Consider the following 23,108-nt stretch of genomic DNA (forward strand, 5'->3'; position numbering starts at 1 on the left):
GGTGCTGCGTATGTGGACAGGCCTGCTTCTGACAGGGAGCTCATAAAACACTGTTTCTGTGATAAAGTCACATAAACTCTTTATGTTTAACTTTCCTTCCATCGACTGTAATTGAAATACCATTGTATTTAAGTCTATAAATTATGTAATACAAACTGGATTAAAAGAAAAGAAAGGAAAACATGAAACAGTAGGACTAGGGCCCTGTGCTGGGAGGTTTTCTGGCCACGTCTTTCCCTCAGCGTTACAGATTCCGATGTGGTAGTAGTTTTACAGCTAGTTACATAATATGTAATTTAATTATGTCTGACGTTCAAAAAGCGCTAACTTTGTGAGCCAATTTTGAAAAATAAATATTTTTTGAATTTTTTTTTTTTTGATCTTGAACCTAGTACACGACCCAATGAAATATCAAATTTATACCAAATCTGGACGGACAAAAAGTTTTTTAAACATGTCATGACAGTTAATGTTAGACATAAAAGAATCGATCGGCCCAATCTCGACTGATACATCACTATGCTAATGAACGTCACAAAAATGTGAAGTGTTTCCAACCCATTTATCATTACATTAAGAAAACATTTCAAAAAATATTAGTGCATATTTCTATGTCTACTGGAACCAGCTCCAAAATAAAGACGTGGCCTAAAGGTCTTTGTAACCAGGCCAAAAAATTCAAAAAAAGAAAAACTATGGCTTACGGCTTTTGACAATTCTAACTCTTACCGCGCATTGAGACTATTGTAAAATGACATTTTCATATTAGCGAGTTGTACTGAACTAGTCGAACTCTTTAATACACTCACGCCTCACTCGCGGTATTACATTAGATTTTCCGAACAAAAAATAAAAGTCATCTTGCAGCCGTCACATAAAACATAATCCCTAATTCATCTTTAATGATATACCCGATCATCGTCCTTGTTGGTATATACTTACCTTTGCTTCCTCTCTTCCCTTCAACGTTGCTGTGCCCACCAGGATCCATGATTTCGTTTCTTTGGCTAGGTTATGCAATAAATAATTAAGTATTGCAAAAGTAACATACGTCAGAACACCGGTTACCTGTCTACTATATACAATCTGCTTATTTAATACCTAAAGGAAGATTTATTCGTTGAGTTTTACGTAAACCGTAGCCTTATCTAACCTGAGATATGCTCCCGGCAACAGTGGAACACGTAAGATAATATGTTAAAATTAAATTCATTACTTCCACCTATTTAGTGGGGGGGCACCACCTCCAGGAACGGTGCAACACATATAAAGGAGCGAGCGTACTCCAAATCCTGAGCCATGAGAACGTAACTCACTTTTAAAAGATACACAGCATTTGGAACAAGACATTTTAATCTGTTTTTCATATACACGACTGCGTAAACGGTTCGCGCCTTTCATAGAGTTCCTTAAATTATTGATTACATAGGGAATCTTAAATCATACAAGAAATCATAACAACAAAATACTATAAATAACAAATGAATTACGTTACATCCTCAAGCCATTGCAGTAAAATATTTTATTGCTAACTTTGACTCCTACTTCACACAAATAAAATGATGTCAGATCCTGATACATAATCTTCCTTATGGCGAATATTCCTAACAACTTATACAATATTGGCATTAAAATTTGTTACCAAGGGCACACCCCGGATACTTCATACAAAACACCTCGTTGCACACAATGACGTAATCTTACATATATGTGTGTGTGCGGTCTGCGACCATATGATTGAAGACTAAAGTAAAACCGAGGGTTGGGGGGGGGGATAAACTTAGCTTAGCCGCTGGTGGTAAGCGGAGAGTTGCCGTTCTATACGTAGTATTATTCCTTATTCTATGCCAAGGGTTCAAGTTTTTTTATGTTGAAAAGACGACCTGTGTCTTAAACAAGACGTCTATTACGAATAACTGAATAAAAATAATATTATACAAAAATGTTTTTACTCTCTCTCAAACTTGGATTTAAGTACCCAGCAACACTTTATTAGTAATGGATTCGTCCTTCTTCTAAATTCTAATACAAACGTCAAAGACCGCCTGTTATTATGTAAACCTTGGAACGTATACAAGACAGTACTGTTCAGTAGGCTCAGTAAAGATGTAGATATAAAATAAAATTAGATAAGAAGACATATTATTATTCGACCTCGATCCAGCTCTATATGACATCAGGTAGATACATTAGGTTCTAGTTATCCCTTGTCTGATCATGCTTCATGCTTCAACGCCAGTTACGTTCTAGAGGCGTCGCTACTTATAGAATAGGAAGCGAGTGTACGTAATGGCGCAAAATAGTGACGCAGTATTATTGCAGGGGGTGGTAACCTCCCACTCCCACCACTGTGGGGGGGTCTCCCCCACTCCCGAGCGACTGAAACGTCCGCGAGAAAAATAAGATCCGCACTCCGTCCCGCTTATTCTAAGGAAAAAGGTTTTTGTATATTTTTTTAGGTATTCTCGGGTGGAGAACGTCGTTGTGTGCAAGTAAATAGAAGTTATGTACGAATCTTTCTTTGTATGTTTCTTGGTAATATTGTGTTTGCTATAGAGCGAGCGATACTCTTATAGGTTGCGTGGAAAATGAATTCCTTTACCTTGACTTGTCATTGAGCGACCATCAACACAACTTTGAGATGTACTACCGTAAATATTATAGATAGGTACCTCAACCTCACACCTCTTATCCCTATCAGCGTAGACGAAGCCACAAGTCATTATGACTGACTTTCAGCCATTTTTATGTAACGACATATCATAACATACCATCCCGCCTGTATCACCCAAGGGGTAGCCAGTATAGTATATACTTTTCGCCAGCTATAAGGTCTTTTAAGAAAAATATGATGAACTTTATTTAGTCAAACCCCGGACACTTCATACAAATACCCTCGATTTACACAAACACTACACATTGACATTATCGTACACGCGCATATGTGTGTGTGACGTCTAACACTATTCAAGTCTAAACTATGTTCGAGGGGGGGTGAGGTAAACATAGCTCAGACGCTGGTGGGGAACGGAGAGTTGCCATTCTATACGTAGTATTATTGCTTATTCTATGCTATACTAACAGTTATCGAACTTTTTGCTCATAATTTCAATTTAAATGCTTTTAATTCAAAATGCTCTTCAATTTTTAGGTATTTGCACTAGATGATAATGAGCTTAACATTTATTTTAAAAAAATATATTCAACTATTTATGTAGTACATTTTTAGGGTTCAACATACACACATAAGTAAGCTGGTAATAAACAGATTAAAAAACTCTGTAATGGCTTCCTAAGTTACAGATGCGTATTAAGCGCATAAACTATTAATTACAATACACTTTTTAATTACAGTACAACATATAAATAACCAATTTTCGTCTTTTCTGTAGCATACAATTCGGAATCTCTTGGTAATTTCAGGTACCTAGTATAGGTACGTTCCTCGGACCTCGACCGACATGTCAATTAGTCAAATAAAATCAAAGGTCTTACCATGGCTCGAAAACCCAGCTAAGGGAGACAGACGCAATATAAAAAAATATTAATAATTAAATAAATGAAGCGTTTTAAAAATTTTGAGTGGCAGTCACTCTTTAAATTTTTAAAACGCTTCTTACTTTTCGACTTATAAAGATTGGTTATACTATAAAAACCGGATTCTGAAGCGACATTTATATTTTGGTTGTAAAATGCCTGTACAAAGAAAATGTAGGAGAAGCTACGAAACCTAAAATAAAACAAGGGGAACACAAACTTGTCTGGTTCATGAGTATCTATTCAACTCCCGAAGTGAGCTTAGTATTGAAATTCTCAAAATGCTAATTATTTATATAAAACGTCTGAGCTGTCTGCGTGAAATATAAAAGTAACAATTTACCAGGCAAAAATAATAATTAGCCAGCGTTACACTAATAAAAATTCACATAATAGTGAAAACCTCCTAAGGTCCTTTTTGAAAACACGTATTCTGATGTGTTGTTGTTCATGGTATAAGAAAACCAGGTATGCTCTAGGTTAGCCCAGCTGACGTCATCTCACCCTGCGTTGCCATTTCTTAAAAAAAAAATTACCCACGACCTTTGTCTTTATATTTACATTGCAAGGCAATTTTGAACTTTTAGTAAAAGATTTACTTATAGTTTTAATGATTTATATTTATGTGACCAGTAAGAGTAATTAAATACATTACTCAGTAATTCACTTAATTTTCAATACTTAATAAAATTTATGTTCTTAGAATGTTGGAGATACCAATGGTAACACAGTGGTAACACAGTAGTAACACCGTTGTAACACAGTGGTAACACAGTGGTAACACTTACGTCATCAAAGGGCTAGCAATGGCGACTTGTCATAGGAGTGAGCATACCTGGTTTTCTTATACCATGGTGTTATCAACAAAACCTCACAATAGACACGCCAGTTTTCAGTTTATAGACAATAAACTGGTACTAGGTGCTCCCATATCGGACCACAAATCACCGGAAGGTAACTAGTAGCCTCACAGGCTACCGTGATAGCCTTGTTGAAAGAACTATTGACTCTCATTGTGAGGTCACAAGTTAAAATAAAGCACAGACCTAAAGCACAACCCGGACACTTCATACAATAATCTCGTTTTACACAGACAATACACATTGGCGTTATCGTACACGTGCAACTGTGCGTGTGACGTCTGACGCCATACGATTGAAGCATTACAACCACCATCGACACAACCACCGGTAATTGTATATCAATGGATTGAACACTAAAGTAAGACCGAGTGTAGAGTTACCGTTCTATACGCAGTATTATTCCTTATTCTATGCCTAAAGTCCTCTCTCTCTCTATTTAAGAGCTGCGTTCTTGTCGGTGGAGTAATCGCCATTCCTCTCTTCTTCCCGACAAAACCTTCACCTCCCGATACGACATGACCTGCACCTTCTCTTTTATTTGTTTCATAAATGTTATCCTAGGTCTACCCCTTCCTCTCTTCCCTTCAATTTTTCCTTCTATAATGTTTGTTATAAATGAATCGTGTCGCATCAGGTGGCCAATCATATTTCCTCTCCGGTTCTCTATAGTCTTCAATATGGTTCTCTTTTCTTCAACTCGAAGAAAAAAAAATAAAGTCCTAAACAAATGATATTCTAATTTGTTTTCGAATTCATATTTGGATTATAAATGCTTATCATGTGCTCAGCGATGAAGGATAAGGAAAGGTGTTTTGGAAAGCATGAGACCTAGCCTGTAATTGGGCTAGTTTTCTCTTTGGAATGGAAGGTGAGACTGTTCTTGGTCGATTCTATAAAAAAACCGGACCTGTTATTAATGTTAGGTAAGAGAACACCGTGAAAAACAGAACGACGCTAAGGAGATGACGTGCGGAAACAGGTGCGTACAGTCATGTCCCCACTTTAGAACCCTGTCGCACTATCATATTTGACATTTAATGAGACTTATGGTTTAATTTGTAAAAAAAAGTTAATGTGACATAGTTTCGAAGTGTATACATATTAGTACTCGTGACCGTACCAGTCCAGTTGGCTAGGTAGGACTCCCTTATCCCCCGAATGCTTCAGTCCTTTATCCAGGATTCTAACCATATTCAACGCGCTCTAAGTTTCAAGACACATACGCGTTCAAGACATATACTAGAGTATAAAAATCTTTGATAAATCTAGGCCTGGAGAAAGAATATAAACTTCTCAGAAGCGAAGCAACCCGCGTCAATACACAAAAAACCTTATTTGTATATTATTTGATTTTACCATTGGCTTTACTTTGCTCTGCTCTCCATTTCCATAAAACCGCCATCTATGCAAGGAACCAGAAAGTAATTCAAGTTACAATTAAGTCGTGTACCCAGAGTGTGAGCATAGCGTCCATGATTCTGGTACCGAAAGTCACTACAGTTCCGGGATGAAAACATAGATGGCGGAGTTCCTCCGCAAGAAAAGTTATTGAAAGAAGAATTAATAAATAAAAATAATTAACGACTTAAAATAAATCTAAATAAAGGTGCGTTTACAAAAAATATAGTTTCCCGTGCGCTATTTGGCTAGATATACCTATCATAATTGCGTACATGCATCAATTCTAATATCCTATTTGGATTGAATAGGTAACGTGATCCTCCGTAATATTGCTTTATTATCTGCGTGTTCCATATTTCTCAAATATGATTGTAATAAACAATCATAGTTCTTGGTTTTGTACACTGGTTTCATTCACTAATCGGTCGGACAAATGGAACCGAACCCGGTACTGGCTCTACCCTAATTATACCTACTTATTTCTTACTCTTTATAGTGTTTTTAACCCTTTAATCACACCTTATCCATTCATGACCTCTTTTCATAACCTGCCTTAAGTTTCGACCCGTTGGGACATCAATAAAGATGTATGCCGGTAATGACTAACGTATCTCTCGTTCTTGTCACTCGTGTGCACCTAACTGCAAGTGCATAAAGGATAGTGCATCAATTTTTAATTTTGGCAGTAGTATCGAGGGGCAATGCACTCACTAACTGGTTGGGAGAGGACGAAAGTACGAATTTTTTTGCGATAATTTAAGTGAAAGATTGCGTCGGTCGATGTATGCTACTCACTACGTACTTTTTAGGTAGAGCCGTGCTATCAAACATACCCACCACTCATTAAACCCGCGTAATTTACTAGATTATTTGTTATAAGTAATGGAAATCTACGATAATACTGTTTGGAAAACGCATGACTTTTAGTAGAGTCACGGGTTTGGATGTGGGCTCAGACCACTAAATTCGACTTTATGAGTTTGAATTCATATTTGCTAAACACCCCGGCCCACCCCTTTGGGGATACAGACATGATACTGTTATGTTGTTATATTAATTCATGTTTGGATCATGAATAGGTAATTGATATCACGATGTTTCCAGGAATCGTGTCCGGTTAATGGTATAATTATACTCACGTATGTTACGTATGTAAGGCATGTAAACTTCCTGCCTGTGCCCAGCAGTGGGACGTATATAGGCTGTTTACGTTATCTTACGTAAAGCTGAGCATTTTTAAAATGTTCATCATCATCAATAATTTAAGAAAGAAGAAAGAAAAAATATTTATTCGGCATACAAGAAACATATTTAGGTAATTAAATTACTTAATAACAATTATACATAATGCCGAAACGGCTTCAGCTCAGCAAATGTCACGGCCTAGCTGTAGCTAGACTATGACGCTGATTTTCAGCTGCAGCCGGTTGGGGAATCAAAAAACAGTGAAACAAAGAACTGGGCTTTAAAGTCTAACCACATAATTACGTACCTAAACCGTAATGTAAAGTACTTGAGAAAAAAGAAAATATTATGAAAAATAAAAAATGAATAAATACAGAATACTTGCTAAAGAGACTAAACCTGACCATAAACTCGAGTAATAAGATATAAGAGCCACGCTCTTGTCGGTGTAGCATTCTCCATGCTACTTTTTTAGGGAAAAATAGGGCAGTGGTTTCCCTCTAGCCTTACGCCCATTAAAATTTTATAATTTTATATTTATATTATATTTTATATTGTTAAAATGTTATATCTCATATAAAAGACATCAACGAGAACAACTTTTGTTTAGCATACACAAACATCAAACAAACTTAGCCGTATACGAACTTCATATAATGAAAAATTCCCTTTCAAACATTGAGAAATTCCCTTTTAAAAGTACAAAAAATTGAATAGCTAAACAAATAAGGGACTCCTACCAGTTTTAGGATGTTGATTTAGTTCTAACTTTCACTTCCCATTCCGAGCGGGAACTATGATGGACCCAACACTCGCTAACCTTACATCAAATAACAAGGAGGGCCAATGTTATCCAGTATTATGCAATTTCAACAAACATCACAAACGTCGATATATTTAGGTGTCTGAGTATTTCTTTTTAATAATAGGTACGCCTGTTCCGTACAATTACAAGTATTATTTATTAGACCCACAATTCGTTCATCAGCCGAGCAAGCAGGCAATGCAATAAGTTACTACATAATCATCCTGAATTTGACATATTCTACTGAATAAAGAAAGAAAGAAACATTTTATTACTTTCGGACACCACAGACACAGACAGACAGGTACATTACATTCAACACAGTACAGAAACCACACGAAATTCAATACACAGAAAAAAAAACAAACAAAAAGAATAACAAGATCAAAAAAAAAACGAAACACAAACTAAAATCATCATCATCAGCCGTACGACGCCCACTGCTGGGCATAGGCCTCCCCCAAGGATCTCCACGACGATCGGTCCTGCGCTGCCCGCATCCAGCGGCTTCCCGCGCCCTTCACCAGATCGTCGGCTAAAATCATAAAAATATAATATTAAAATTAAGTGTCCTAATTGCAACGCACTGATGGCCCGGTCATCTGCGGTGGCGTCCGGAATAAAAGGACCTCGCTTAGCTATTACATTATTTATTAAACCCACAATACGAAATATAGAAATAGCAGAGAAGCTCTACATGTAAAATCGAAAAGCAAAAGTGCAATCACAGAGCCCAGCGAATTATTTGTAAACAGTGGGAAAATTATGAACCATTAGTTGTCATAATTCCCCCTATCCATCCATAGGGAAGGCCCGTGCCCCAGCAGTGGGGACGTTAATGGGCTGGTGATGATGAGTTGTCATAATTATTTTATGTCTTTGTTTTTGGTCTATCATAGAAACGACATGTAACCAGGAGGTCTTAATTTATTGCAAGAAACTGATTGGACTTTTTGCACCTTATCGTACATCCTGCAATTTGATATAATTCAGTACTCCATCGAATCTTTTATAACCATTTAATTTTTAGGTTACATTTACTGAACAGTTTGATCCGACTGCAAAAATTGGGTTATGTTTTTTGTTGATAGCTTGCTTTATTTACATAACAACTTCTTATCTTATCTTATCTAGCCTAAGATATGATAACATACATAAACAGCCTATATACGTCCCAGTGCTGGGCACAGGCCTCCCCTCAATCAACCAGAGGGGGTATGGAGCATACTCCACCACGCTGCTCCAATACGGGTTGGTGAAGGTGTTTTTACGGCCAATAGCCGGGACCAACGGCTTAACGTGCCCTCCCAGGCACGGAATCATCTTACTTTTTTTTTTCAAGCCTGAAAAGTTCTTACCAAACAAAGGACAGTCTCACAAAGTGATTTCAACAATGTCCCCATCGAATCGAACCCGGACCTCCAGATCATGAGCCTAACGCTCTAACCACTAGACCAAGGAGGCTGTTCTGCTTCATTTAGACAAAGTATAATAATATACCTCAACGGAACCCTAAACCTACGAACTTGCATATGTACCAGTACACACCAGCTTAGGAAAACTGACCAGACTTCCTACGTAATGGCATTGGGAAATCTTTGCTTCGAAAATAGACTAAAGTGTTTTCTGGAAGGTTAGTGACCTTGTAGTGTTAATATATAAACACGTGATGTGATATTTGATGTCGCCACAGATTTATTGATATAGGTCAATGAACCTACGGATTTGAAGCTTGTTTACTAAACCATGGTTGTCCTATATTTGTTTAGTTGACCATTCGGAGGCAGAGTTACGCAATACCAACACAAAATACATGACAAATGGCTCTATTTACGTATTTAGGCAAACCAGTAAATATTGGCTTCCCTTGAAATTAGATTTACTTCTATCTAATAACTTAAAATGCTGTAAAAAAAGATTCTGTGGTAATCTACTTATTTTTTGGATTTGATTCGTACGTACACACACGTACGAACCTACGAATATTTTTAACCGATATAAAAAAGAAGAGGTTATGAATTTGTATGTAATATTGTTAGAGTTGCATAATATTCGTATATTCTATTCTAATAGTTTTTGCTTACTGTTAAGATGAGTGTGGTTTAATTAGTTTTACCACTCGTAAGGTATAAGTTGTACCGATTTTATTTGTAGAGATTTTGCATATTCTTAGTTTATGCTCGGTATAAAAAACTACACCAGGTTTATTTGCAAAGCAAATGGACTTTAGTAAAAAACGCTCATTATTTTAATTTAATTTAAGTAGTTACAAAGGTTACAAACACGTCTGACAATAAGAGATAGATTGATGAATATAAAATTAATTAAAAAGTAAAGAATTAATATTTATTATAAACATTTTTTTAAAGGTATTTTTATGTTGCAATTATCAACACTTACAATACCTACTTGGAAGATTGGTATTATTCATGCGTGTATGAACGTATACGTAAGTACGAATCACATTCGTACGTAAATGTACAAACTGCGATTGGCTTTAATATAACTAGCTATTGGTTGTATTCTGATAACTTGTAGCACTCTGGTAATAAAGTTTCTTTTACATTTTCTTTATCTTTTCTCATCATCATATTTCGTGGACAATTATTTGGAATTGGTGCAACATGCCATAGACGTAATGCAAAGGAATTTGTTTTCTAATCAACCTTCATCATCATCACTAATTTAAGAGCCACGCTCTTGTCGGTGTAGCATTCTCCATGCTACTTTTTAGAGAAAAATAAGCCAGTGGTTTCCCTCTTGCCTTCCACCCCACAGTACTCTGTCTGACGCGAGTAGGATGGGGCCCAGAGTAGTCCATTTCAAAGCCGCACTAGGACTCCTGTCCTCCGCCTCTAAATAGTACTGACAGTTACTGCTGCCCTCTGTCAGGTTCCAGGTTAAAGTCCCTGTGACACGCCACTTCCGTCCTGCATCGCCGTATCGATGGCTCCAATCTCCGCCTCTGCAACCGTTGAGGTCTTCACCAGTATCCCTGAGCAAGGGTTCTACGTTATACTCCGTAGGTCTGAGTCCCTATCCGAACTCAGCCACCATGTCACAACCAAATCAACCTTAGGTATCCCTATTAAGGCACATTCTAATAGCCACTATTCAGTATAAGTACATAATATTATAAAATATATATAGGTACCTATATAGTTATAGGGTACCAGCGCATTACAATGCCCAAATTGATTTAGGTATTATTTTCAGCTGACTACCTGCCCGACACTAATCCTTCTTAGGTTTTAATATGAATGGCACCATCAGACGGTCGCCAAAGCCTTATACTTTGTAGCAAGGTGCATCGTAACGCGCTGGTAACATATCGCTATACAAGTATATTAAGCATACTGAAATGTTTGCCTGCCTGAATAGGGGTTATGAAATTGTAGCTATATGTGGAGGCCTTAAGGACATTTAACAACGCTAGCACAAGGATTGTCTACTAGACCAAAATCCCTCACCATTTATCGGAGCAGCGTGACGATCGGAGTCATATTCGGTGGAAGACATTACATGTTCCATTTTCCGCTACAAATTATCGCCGAGCTTTGTTCATCAGCCGAGCAAGCAGGCTATGGCTATGCAATAAGTTACTACATGTACTACTCCATAGATTCAGGCCGTGAATCTCAATTGATATCAAGTGGAATTTTCTGTCTATGTCAAGTTTATATATATGCGGTTACTTATAAATGGCTACTAGTTTATATTCAGTTATAATTAATTATTATTAATGCTGTAAGTTACCCGAAGAAAATAAAATAAAAATATATATATATGCTCCAGACCCCTGTTGATGAGGGGAGGCATGTGCCCAGTAACAGCACGTATATAGGCTTTTATATATTATGTGTGTAGATCTGTATGTATAAAACAGGCCTGTGCATTTCCCTCCGAGCCCTTTCTCCGCGGTCTGTCGGCGGTTGAACCCGTGAGGGGTGACATTGCCAAGTGCACTGCATCGATGCACTCCTACCATACTTGATCCTCGGGTGAAGTTATGAAACGTTTGAGCAGTGAATTGATCTGCATAATATGTTTCTAGTGTCGACTACACAAGGGTCTCATTCGATCGACAAAAGACCTTTATTGACCACCATGCGGGGTTGGAAGAGATCTCTTTTAGAGATAAGTCCACCTTTTGTACCTATTTTTTTTTTGTTTTAATTTAATTATTGTGTACAATTAAGAGTTTAATAAAAGATGTCTATTAAATTTAATTTTGGCGAATCGTTGGGAATTAACTGCAATGATTAACTTTTAACCTTATTATTATTATTATTAGCTTTTTTTTATTTTTGTGCTCCAGGACTCAAACGTAGTGAATGCGTTTGTTCTTTGTACTGTACAATATTCACAATTCCGCCATGTAAACTCCTACCATCCATGACAGAGGCCTTTGGACTACTATGGATATCGGCTGTTTAGTTAACTCATGGATGTACAATAACCTCTTGTCTGTAAAGTTCTCTGTATTCTACTGTGTTGTACATACATACATACATAAACTCACGCCTATTTCCCACCGGCGTAAAAGCAGAGACAGCAATCCGTTTGCTTGGATCCTGACACACTTCTCCACTTATTTTTTTCACTGTGCTCTACTATTAGTATATTATTATTTCAATAAAGTATATTATTATTATAAATGAAATGATTTCATTCAAATCAACAGTTGAAAAAGTCCCTGTTCCATTTCTGATCTGGAGAAAAAGAAACAAAGCGTTGAGCTTCTCTTCTTTAGAGCATGTCGGGAAAATGTCTAAAATATTTTTTTTGTTTTTTATTTGGTAGTGGGAAAAAGAATTGGGAATTAAAATTTCCCCACGGGAATTAGGCGTAGGCGTGTGTTATTTTATCCTTATCGACATGATGAGCTGCTCATCATATAATGGGCTGAATGACGGCTAGTTGGATGTCCATCTTCTGTCAGTTTCTCAGAAAACGCGCATTAAAGCTAGGTACCTCATAATCATGACTTGCAGAATTACCTGGTACATCACGCTAAAACTGTAGTCCTATATTACTCGAGACTAAGACAGACATGTCATGTTTATCGGTATAATTATGTGCAAGACAAGGGGTTTTAACAACCAGGGAGGTACCTAGTTACCTTATAATTAACACAGGCACCACATATAGGTACCAAACCTATAGAAAAGTCATGCCAAGTACATAGTATTCTATATCTAACTTATTGTTTGTTTGGTTTTTATATCTTCCTAATACCACGTTCAGTTGAAGAACTAGAGCCTAAAGAAAAGCCTCCAGATGCAGGCGAGGGCGACCTATGAAAAAAGTCTAACTCTATGGATCCATCCATTATATAATATATTTTTAAATATTTGTTTAACGATTCCATAGCGTGCGTGCGTATCTCGTTCAAGTGTCAAGAGTGGTCGCGCGCATCATTTATATGCACATTGCACAGTGCAGTTGCGTTACAGCGTATGGATGCACCGACTTGAATTTTTTCGCCGGTTCTTAACTTCGACCTTGAATTTCAAGTTTAGATTACAACAGGCGTACTCAACAAACTCTGGTTTAATATGCCCGAGTTTAAATTACCTACTTTAGTGAACGACTCGGCTTTATGCGACGAAAAAAGATGCACTTTAACAACCCGGTTCTTAATACAGAACTTTTCGAGAAATGTATTTTTGAAATTTTTTACACGCATTTTGCACTGATAATCTGGAAATGTTACAAGCGACGTCAGTAGTCACCAAAACTAGTAACCTTAAACATAATAATTTAAAAATATTTCGTCAAACCAAAATGACCATAATAAAAAACCCTACAACACTCCTTCTATGATTGACAAAGTAATAAATAAGCAATAAAAAAATATTTATACTAAAAATGTCGTAGCTATGCAATAAGATCTAAATTTAGCCGTAGCGGCGCCAACACAAATCACATTAGGCTAGGTCAAGACCTAACAAGCAGTAGATCGACGCAACTGCGGTCGTAAAAAAAGGCCAATCGAGTCGGCGCGGGGCAATGGACTTTTTCGCGCGCGGTCAACGAAGATCGTCACACGCTGGTCCTGCACGCCTTTGTGCTCTGCATCGCAATTTTATACCACACGTCTCCAACCAAAACTCAACCCAAACCCGTCTCCAAAAATGCCATATTGCAACCCAAAATTTGAGACCCAAAACCTATCTTAACATTTCCCGCGAGCCAAAAAAGTCTGCTCACGTTCGTACTAAAAGACACCTTATTAAATGCAGTTGTTATACGAACCTAAATAATTGGGGAACGGAAACTGCATAGTGGCCAGTAATGGCATATGTCTTCGCATGATTCACATACACGCCCACATAGTTATATTAAAAATAAAATAAATTGTTGCCGGACAGACTTGAAATGCTGCTAAAAACCTAATAGACTTATAAGAAACTTAATTTGCCAAATTGGTCTGTAGTTAACACCATAACCCCACTTGCTGATACGATGCCACCCGTACCTAGTAAAAGCGAGCATGGTCAGTATTTCTTGTTTATGTTTTCTATCTGTGTCTAAACGCTGAACAAGAAACAATCAATTCAGTTTGCAATTTCAATTTTGCTCATACCAAACATCCAAATTGATTTACCGCGCTATTTTCCGGGTGTCATTGTAGGCAGTCCAGATTTATCTACATCCAAATCAACGCCACTATACATAGTTTGAATAGTCCCAAAGTCCCAGTGACTAATGATCACAAATAACTTTCCATCTACTTAATTCATACGGGACGTCGTCATTATAACGATGTTATCGCTCCGTCTAAATTCGGCGTCATGCTCATTGTCGGTTATTTTGCAACGTTCTATTATATTACAAATGACTGTTACGCACTTCTAATGACTGATAGAATACATATAAGTGGTAGAGATGAAGGTCACCGATTCACAAATTACTTCGACAAAGGCGTGTTTACGCGAACAAGACAGAAGTGATCCCGGCGCTGATACCAGGTACTATTTTCAACCGAGTGAGTATGAAATCGCCTACTTTGTAGCTACAAAAAAAATATGCAAAGCCATAGAGGAAAAACTTGACGTAGTACAGGAGATGCAGAGTATTATTTTGCTTGACCAAAATTGTAAACAATTTCTTTTATGAAGTCGCTTAAAAATTTAGATAGCATTACGTACCCACCTACTGGAGATAAAGAAAATATTTCATCTTGCTATGTAAAACTCTTTGTGATATTGTTATGGAATAACATTAGTGACAACTGATGACTTAATTCTAATCGGATTTTTCTGACGTGCATCTTCAGTCAATGTCTCTAACGTGCAGCGCCGTATGAGTCGTCTCGAGTTTCCATGATCACAATCACTTTTCCTTACAACCACTACACTTTAGATATCTAATAAAACATTAGCATACCAAGATTATCCATCGTCGTGTTGTCTACGTATGACGGATCTCATCATCTGTTCATATCCTGCACTATACTAGTAAAGGTACTTAGCAATAACGTAACGCTATGGGACGCAAGCAGAAAAACCGATGAGGAAATCGAATAACAAAAGGATAGAATGTATTGTTATTCAAAAAACACGAACGTATATGAGAAAGGTTGATCGGGTCGAATGATCGCTATTCCGATACACATCTATAGGATGTTGACCAAAACTATCGTTTTATCTATTCGGTGTAATCTGTCTGTCGTGTTATGAAACATTTGATAAATTAGGTAAAAACAATTCATATTTTTAAGAGTATATTCTAGCCATTTTCAAGCTGCTGTGCTCCCCGAAACAGGTTTTATGGCAGGGAAAAACGTTTTTTTTTTTTGAGGTATAGTTAAAAGCTTTAATCCAGTCGATAAAAGAATCGATAAGGGATTGCGTGAGAGGGATCGACAAGCGATTCCTTCAGGAATGTGTTTCTCGACACAAAACGTTAGGTGGCGTTTATGTACTTAGTACTTAACTACTGAACTACGCCACGTGTGTGTATTGTGTATAACAGGGACCGTTCATTCAATCGCTCGTCTTTTACTTAGATAAAATGCGAAATTTTAAACACATTTATTATTTATTTATTTAATGGATCACTTATCTTAAATCTTACAGCAATACACATTATAACATTTAGTTAAGTAAGTTAAATCAGTACTAACGTGTAAGCCAATTACAAATAAACACACCTTTCATCATATAGAACAACATCTAGTCTGTTGAGACTCCACACACACCCACGGTTAAAGTGTAAAAATATTTTCAAACATTATTTATTATTGTATAGGTATAGTAGGATAAATGGGTTGACTATTTTATTCGAGCAAATCCTCAGTTTTAATTCTGGAATCGATGTTCAAAAAAGTTTTTTTGTATGGGTGAGTGAAACATATTGCGGATGATTCGATTTATACGAAGAGATATCAAACTTTATATTATAGCAAAGCGTGAGATGAGCCGAAAAAAAATTGCTGGCTGATTTATCATTTCATATAAAAGAGACTCATTAGGTTAAGTTAGTTTAGGATGAATTGAATTGACATTTTTGCTAAATATTTTTTTCTAGTGTGGAGTAGGCATTATTGCGGTATGATTGCGCTCAGACCAACATACATTCTGCCACTATATTTTAGATTGATTTAAGTTTATTGCCATTCGAATCAAAGTAGGTAGGTATGATTTTGGATAACCTACCTGTTACCTATAAGTAACGTAAATAGTCGATGTTTTTAAATATATATATACATACCGACGTATATATATTCAAAAAACGACCATTTCCTGTAACCGTACAGGACGCAGTATTTAGGAATACCACAGTGGGTGCTTTTATATATAAGTTTTTAACGTTTTTACAATATACTTACCTACTATTTTTCGTATATGTTATGTTGGTTGAGAACTCAGATGTAACAAGTACTCAATATACTTTCACAAAAATATATATTAACCTATTCGTACATAAACACTGCACCTTTAGATACCATAATGCATAGAAGTATCGACTTTTAAACGTAATTATTGAAGTTCCATGAATCAATAACAAAAAAGTATTAATAATAATAATAAACTTATTCTAAGGTCTTCCAGACAACCTTCGAGTATTAATAGATAGGCTATTTCTTAAAATCATTTCTTTTTTTATTCAAGTTAATAGAGCATTTTTTTGTAGTTGATTGTAAAAAGTCAATATTACTCTGTGTGAGTTCTGAGCTATACCTACCTAATGTATATATTTATCCCGGCAGGTACTGGGACACACCCTCCGCTTCCCTCCGTGTAAATTGCCGAATTTGCGGCAGCAGCCGACGATGTCGCATGTCGGTGGCAAGTATAAATGCTTAGGAGCTGCGCGTCTCTCGCGACTGGCCACCGAAACCGCGACGCGCGCGGCGACCTTGCGCACGCGCACCCGAAACACATTCTCGAAAAATAAACATTAAAAAATCTCATAATAAAAATACAAAAATGGACAACGTAGAGCTATATCATTACAGCAACAAGGTCCAGAAAAGGGATGCATTTCGGTGTCTCGAGGAGTTCGGGAAGAAGATTAAGTGGAGAAATTTTGATAAAGTTTTAGATATTGGATGTGGGGATGGGGGTGTGACTACTGGGATTTTGAAGAAGTTTATTCCGGACAATTTCAAACACCTGGTTGGGTGTGACATCAGCCATAGGATGGTGGAATTTGCGAACCGGCACTACGGCGACGAGCGGACGTCCTTCATGGTGATGGACATCGAGGGGCAGATACCGAGGGACCTGAGAGGCGCCTTCGACCACACATTCTCCTTCTACACCCTCCATTGGATAGTCGACCAAGAGTAAGTTTAATCATCTATATACTAATTAAATACTCATATACTATACCTACATAATACTTAAGAACATTATTTAAAACTTCACCGCAGGTTTTTCTTATTTCAAAGTGTACGTGATATTTATCCCAGTGTCCCAGTACTTATCATATTATAATGATAAATTTATTAGGATTTTAAACCATTTACTAAAGATTATGATACCCATTTATATACCCCTTAGTACTAGCAACTAGATAGGTAGTGTAATAAGCCAAAATTAAATGATTCATTATAATATTTACGCACTCAGAATTTAGTGCGCTAAAGCATCTCAAACAATCCCGAATTCATTACATACGTAAAAAAAATTTCTTAAGTATTTGTTTTTTGTTCTAGTAATAAGTAATAATAGAAAAAAGGACAGATCTTTCGCTTGTCGGAAGTTGACGTCCACACCCTACATTTATTATTGTACAAGACGACACTCTTACACTAGACACACCCATAATTACCACATTTCTGAACAAAATTTAACACCAATATCGGATGACGATGCCTTTTTATTAAGTTTTTATAAACTTTATATGAGGAGCTCGGTGGCGCAGCGGTAAACGCGCTCGGTCTGCGATTGTTGAAGTTAAGCAACTTTAACAAAAGGCCGGTCATAGGATGGGTGACCACAAAAAAAAAGTTTTCACCTCGAGCTCCTCCTTGCTTCGGAAGGCACGTTAAGCCGTTGGTCCCGGCTGCATTAGCAGTCGTTAATAACCACCAATCCGCACTGGGCCCGCGTGGTGGTTTAAGGCCCGATTTCCCTATCCATCCATAGGGAAAGCCCGTGCCCCAGCAGTGGGGACGTTAATGGGCTGGTGATGATTAAATTTTATATAGTATTTATACTCATGTTTTACCTACACTTATTGATTCTACCATACATACATACTTAAACTATAATTATGTCCTACTAAAAGTAATACGTTATGATGGTGTCACTTGTCTTTGTGACCTTTAGTTACATAAACATAAACAGCCTATATACGTCCCAATGCTGCTTGTTATGCGGTGTGATGCTTGTACCTGTCTAGTTACCTACCTACGTCACACCCCGGACACTTCATACAAAAACCTCGTTTTACACAGACACTACACAGTGACGTTATCGTACACGCGCAATTGTGTGCGTGACGTCTGACGCGTATAGGATTGTAGACTTAACTAAGACCGAGGGGGTGAGGTAAATTTAGCTCAGCCGCTGGTGGGGAGCGGAGAGTTGCCGCTCTATACGTCATAGCCTGTACACTCCGTACTGAAATGACGTTCTTACTGTGTGCCGCCTAATGCGTAAGAGCAAGCGAGGCAGGCGCGCGCTCGCTTCTTCTTTATCCAATTACGATTAACTAACAGACAAAAGACCGATACGATTTAGTGCGGGGCGGAGCGCCTACGTCCTTGGATATGTGTTTCTGTGTGAAAAGGTCGAACATTGCTAAAATACAGCCTGCGGAATAGTCTCGTTATGCCTTGCGGATGCGGTTTATAGTGAAACATGTCGCTTATTTCGTAATGAAGTACTTACGTTTCTTACCTAGTATCGAAATACGTATCTATCTAGTGTTAAAAACACCAGTGTATTTTAATAAATGAGTAACTGCTTATTCATTCTAGCCTTGAAACATTATTCTAATCTCACACCGCCCTTACTTGAGCATTCATGTTCATGAGCATTGGTTTGAAGTAAGGGAAGAAGGAAGGGAAGCGATGTGTCCGAAACAATTTAATGAAGTATGAAAATTTAACAGTCGGTCTAACAGAAATCTCGCGGAGGTGTGGGTACTTAGATCATTTTACGATGGATAAACCTCTGGCTATCCCACGGGATAGAAGAAAGAGGTTGGAAGGCCAAAGGAGTCCGAAACGCGCGCCATACAAGTATGAGCAAATAGTTCATAGTTCGACTTTGCACTCCACTCGTCCGCTTTATGGCTCATGGAGCGACTCATGGAGCTCCGCGAAAATATATTAAAAGGTCATCTTGTGTATTATAATCTGAAGGCAATAAGCCAAATATCGACTAGCATGCAAGGAGACCCCTCCTGATCACAGAAAAGGTAAAAACCTTAGTATGATTGGTCATCAGCTATTTATTAAAAACAATACTTCATAGTATAAAACAAAGTCGCTTTTTCTGTCCCTATACTATATCCGCTTATACGCTTAAATCTAAAAACTACGCAACGGATTTTAATGCGGTTTTTTTTAACAGATAGAGTGAATCAAGAGGAAGGTTTATAATATGTATAATAACATCCTTTTAATAGTGGAGAAATACTGTTATTTTTGAGGTTTTTAACGTGATATCGTAAATAATTTCATTTTTTCCTCAGCATTGGACCCGAGCGAAGCCGGGGCGGGTCGCTAGTCTTACGATAAGTAAGGATATAAAATTGCAGCCTATCACATAAAATATCATTGCCGGTTAAGTGGCTATGGAATTTGAGAAGCGGTAGAGCTGTCGTAGGTATCTGTTTGCAGGAAAAGTAGTAAAAGAGAGTGGGGTTGAATCGGTGACAGCGGTTCTCATACAAAATGCGAGTCAAAGCCTTTCCAAACTCTTTCTTCTATTCCGTGGACTACCCCATTGGGATATAAGTAGTCCTGAGCCTATGTTAGGTATGTTAAGTACTTATGAAAATTTACTACTTTAACTTACAAATACGGTTCAGCGTTGTCTATCGTCCGTGTGACGCTTTCGGATTGGAATGTATAAGGGAATAAGTAGTAATTCAATAAAAACAACTTAACTATTACTTTCGGAGCAGAATACAAAACGATAACTAAAAAAAATACAAAAATATACGTGTGTCAATGAATGTGTTACTCATCCCAGCCGGCGCCGTAGTCGGCTGTATTCACCGGCAATGTATTTACAATACTTCTCTACCCCAGGGCCGCGTTCACAAACATCTACGAGCTGCTGGGCCCCGACGGTGACTGCCTCCTGGTCTTCCTTGGCAACACTCCTCTGTTCGACGTGTTCAGGATTCTCTCGCGCCGCCCCAAGTGGCGACCCTACCTGAAGGACGTCGAGCGCTTCGTTTCGCCCTACCATGATTCACAGGTTAGCTGTAAAATACACGGTGTTAGTGACATCGTAACGAAAACTTTCATGGTTGATTCAGACCATGATCCTTCGCAAAAATTCGGAACTGAAAAAAAAAATAAAAAAAAACAAAGAAAAGATAATCATTTTTCTCTCAAGAAATTCCACTTGATATCAACTTATAATCATGGTCTGAATCATCCCCCTCAGTATTCATTACGATGTCACTAACAAACTGTATAATAATAAAATATACGGCTTAAAAAATATTAAGCCGTTCTTCTTCTTATCGTGTCGATGGCAAACTAAATTGTATCGGCCCAAAACTTGGCGACAAGTATGGCGCTATCTGCAGCGCTCATTAGATCCTCCTGCGTACCGGTGTATTAAGCCGTTTACACTCGCGACATGTATAATTTTCCTATTGCACATATATTTGTTAAAAATCCAGTAAAGTCAATGTCTATTGTGGAGTGTTAGACTAAGTATATCTACAATAAATAGCGTTCTTGGGATCCCTCGTATATTTACCCAATTATATAAATAAATTATAACTCTGACCGCCATAATCAACTTGTACATAACAATTAACTGTAACGATATAAAGTAATAAAGTTTAGTGTGCATAATATTGATTATGCATAGTTTAAATATGAATAAGTCTGCTAAACCATAAATTGTAGTCATCCTAGATGCAATAACAATTACATTTTATGTATATATTATACTACATACATAAACATGTCATTTTTACGTCGGTTATCAATCGATTTATTGTATCGAATCATAACAAAAATAGTAATATTATAGGAATTTCATTGTCGCCTTTCTTTCCGTATTAGGGGGAATATAAATCTTGTAAAACTTTCGTAGTCGTCATTCATCTTTTATAGAGCTTGATGTTTCTTTTTCTCAATTAACAGTTTCTGGATATCCTAATTTCCAGTGGCTTAGTACTTAGCTTTTTCGATGACTATTAGTGCATAAAAAATGATACACCAAACACCTTGGCCGATATAATATTTGCATAATATCTAAGTACTGAAAAAATGTAACCGAGTATAGTTTTACGGACACGAGTAACAGTGTAATTTTCAAGGGCATTGGGAACAATGATGTTATGTGTTATTATCGCAATCTGCTTAGAAAAAAAAGGAAGAACCTGTCGCCTTGTTGCTTACATAAACAGCAAGTTCACGTTAAAACATTGTACACAACCCTCGCTTGGTAACCAAACGGGAAATGTATGAACTATATGTCTGGCCACGTCGAAAAAGTCGATAAAACTTCGAACGTCCAATTTTTGTTTTTAATTTTTTCAAAGATATAAACGTTTTCATCCTGAAGATTTCCGTTACAAATATTTGACGCCTTTAGGAAAAAATAAGTAGATATATGGAACTGCACGACCGCTTAAGAATATTCATATTTTTATCAGGCGTTACAAAATCATTCGAAAAAATGATTTTCCGAATAGCTATTGGTGTACTGTAATTTACTAACAAGCTACTTGTTTATCTTTTCTAGGACCCAGAAAAGGAAATTAGAAGAATGATGGCAAAAATAGGGTTTAAGAACATTGATGTGCAGTGCAAAGAAATGTGCTTCGTCTATAAGACAATGGATGATGTTAAAAGTAAGTTTTATTTAAATGTTTTCTACGTATATACTGTTAGATAGGAAATAAGCCATCGGCCTAATCTCGACTGATACATCACTACACTAATGAACGTCACAACACTGGCTGCTGTTGTTGTTGTTTAAATTCGCCATATATATTATGTCGTGGCCACATCATAGAATTGATCATTTCATGATGTGCTCGATCATTTCATGAAATAGAATATCACTCGTTAGCCACATCATGATGTAGTTTGGCCAGATAAATTAACACAAAACGCTTAACGATATGAGCAACGAATGTGAACTTCTGGACCACCCTGTATAAGGCAGGCAAAGCTCTGAGTAAGTACCATACAGCCTTTACTGGCTGCTGTACTTTGACAGATCTAATCCAAGCCGCACATTGAAGCTATTATAAAATGATATCTATAGGGAATAATATATAATCACTAATTGTGCTGAACTAATATATCTGTTTAATAATACCTACACTAACAACTTTCATCACAAGTGGAAGTAGCGAAAATGATGTGTCAAAATGATGTGGTCTTTGCCTACTCTAACGGGAATAGGCGTGACTTTATGCATGTATGTATGTACAGTCATAAGCATTATCATGTACCCACTCTAGAACCCTGTCGCACTAACTTATTTGACCTACAGTTCAATTTGTCAAAAAAGTTAATGTGACATGGTATCAAAATGTGTACATGTTATGTTAGTACTAGTGACCGTACTAACAACTTCACGATTTGTATCAGGGTTTCAAGACATAAGAAATTGAGAAATATAGCTAATAACAGTTTACCGGCAACCATAGCG

The 23,108-nt window shown here is 37.2% G+C and overlaps 1 protein-coding gene across 2 annotated transcripts in view; it reads left to right on the forward strand.

Annotated features, from left to right (window-relative positions):
- LOC126368353 (juvenile hormone acid O-methyltransferase-like) overlaps window positions 1-23,108 on the forward strand; it is a 49,736-nt gene that overhangs the window by 17,799 nt on the left and 8,829 nt on the right. For both annotated transcript variants that reach the window (XM_050012266.1, XM_050012267.1), the window contains 3 exons: window positions 17,009-17,587; window positions 20,510-20,681; window positions 22,191-22,299. In XM_050012266.1, coding sequence (XP_049868223.1) covers window positions 17,229-17,587; window positions 20,510-20,681; window positions 22,191-22,299 — 640 coding nt within the window. In that variant the 5' untranslated portion in view covers window positions 17,009-17,228. Of the gene's footprint in view, window positions 1-17,008; window positions 17,588-20,509; window positions 20,682-22,190; window positions 22,300-23,108 lie in introns of those variants that run through there.

Source organism: Pectinophora gossypiella, chromosome 7 (genome assembly GCF_024362695.1).
Source record: "Pectinophora gossypiella chromosome 7, ilPecGoss1.1, whole genome shotgun sequence".
Lineage (NCBI taxonomy): Eukaryota > Metazoa > Arthropoda > Insecta > Lepidoptera > Gelechiidae > Pectinophora > Pectinophora gossypiella.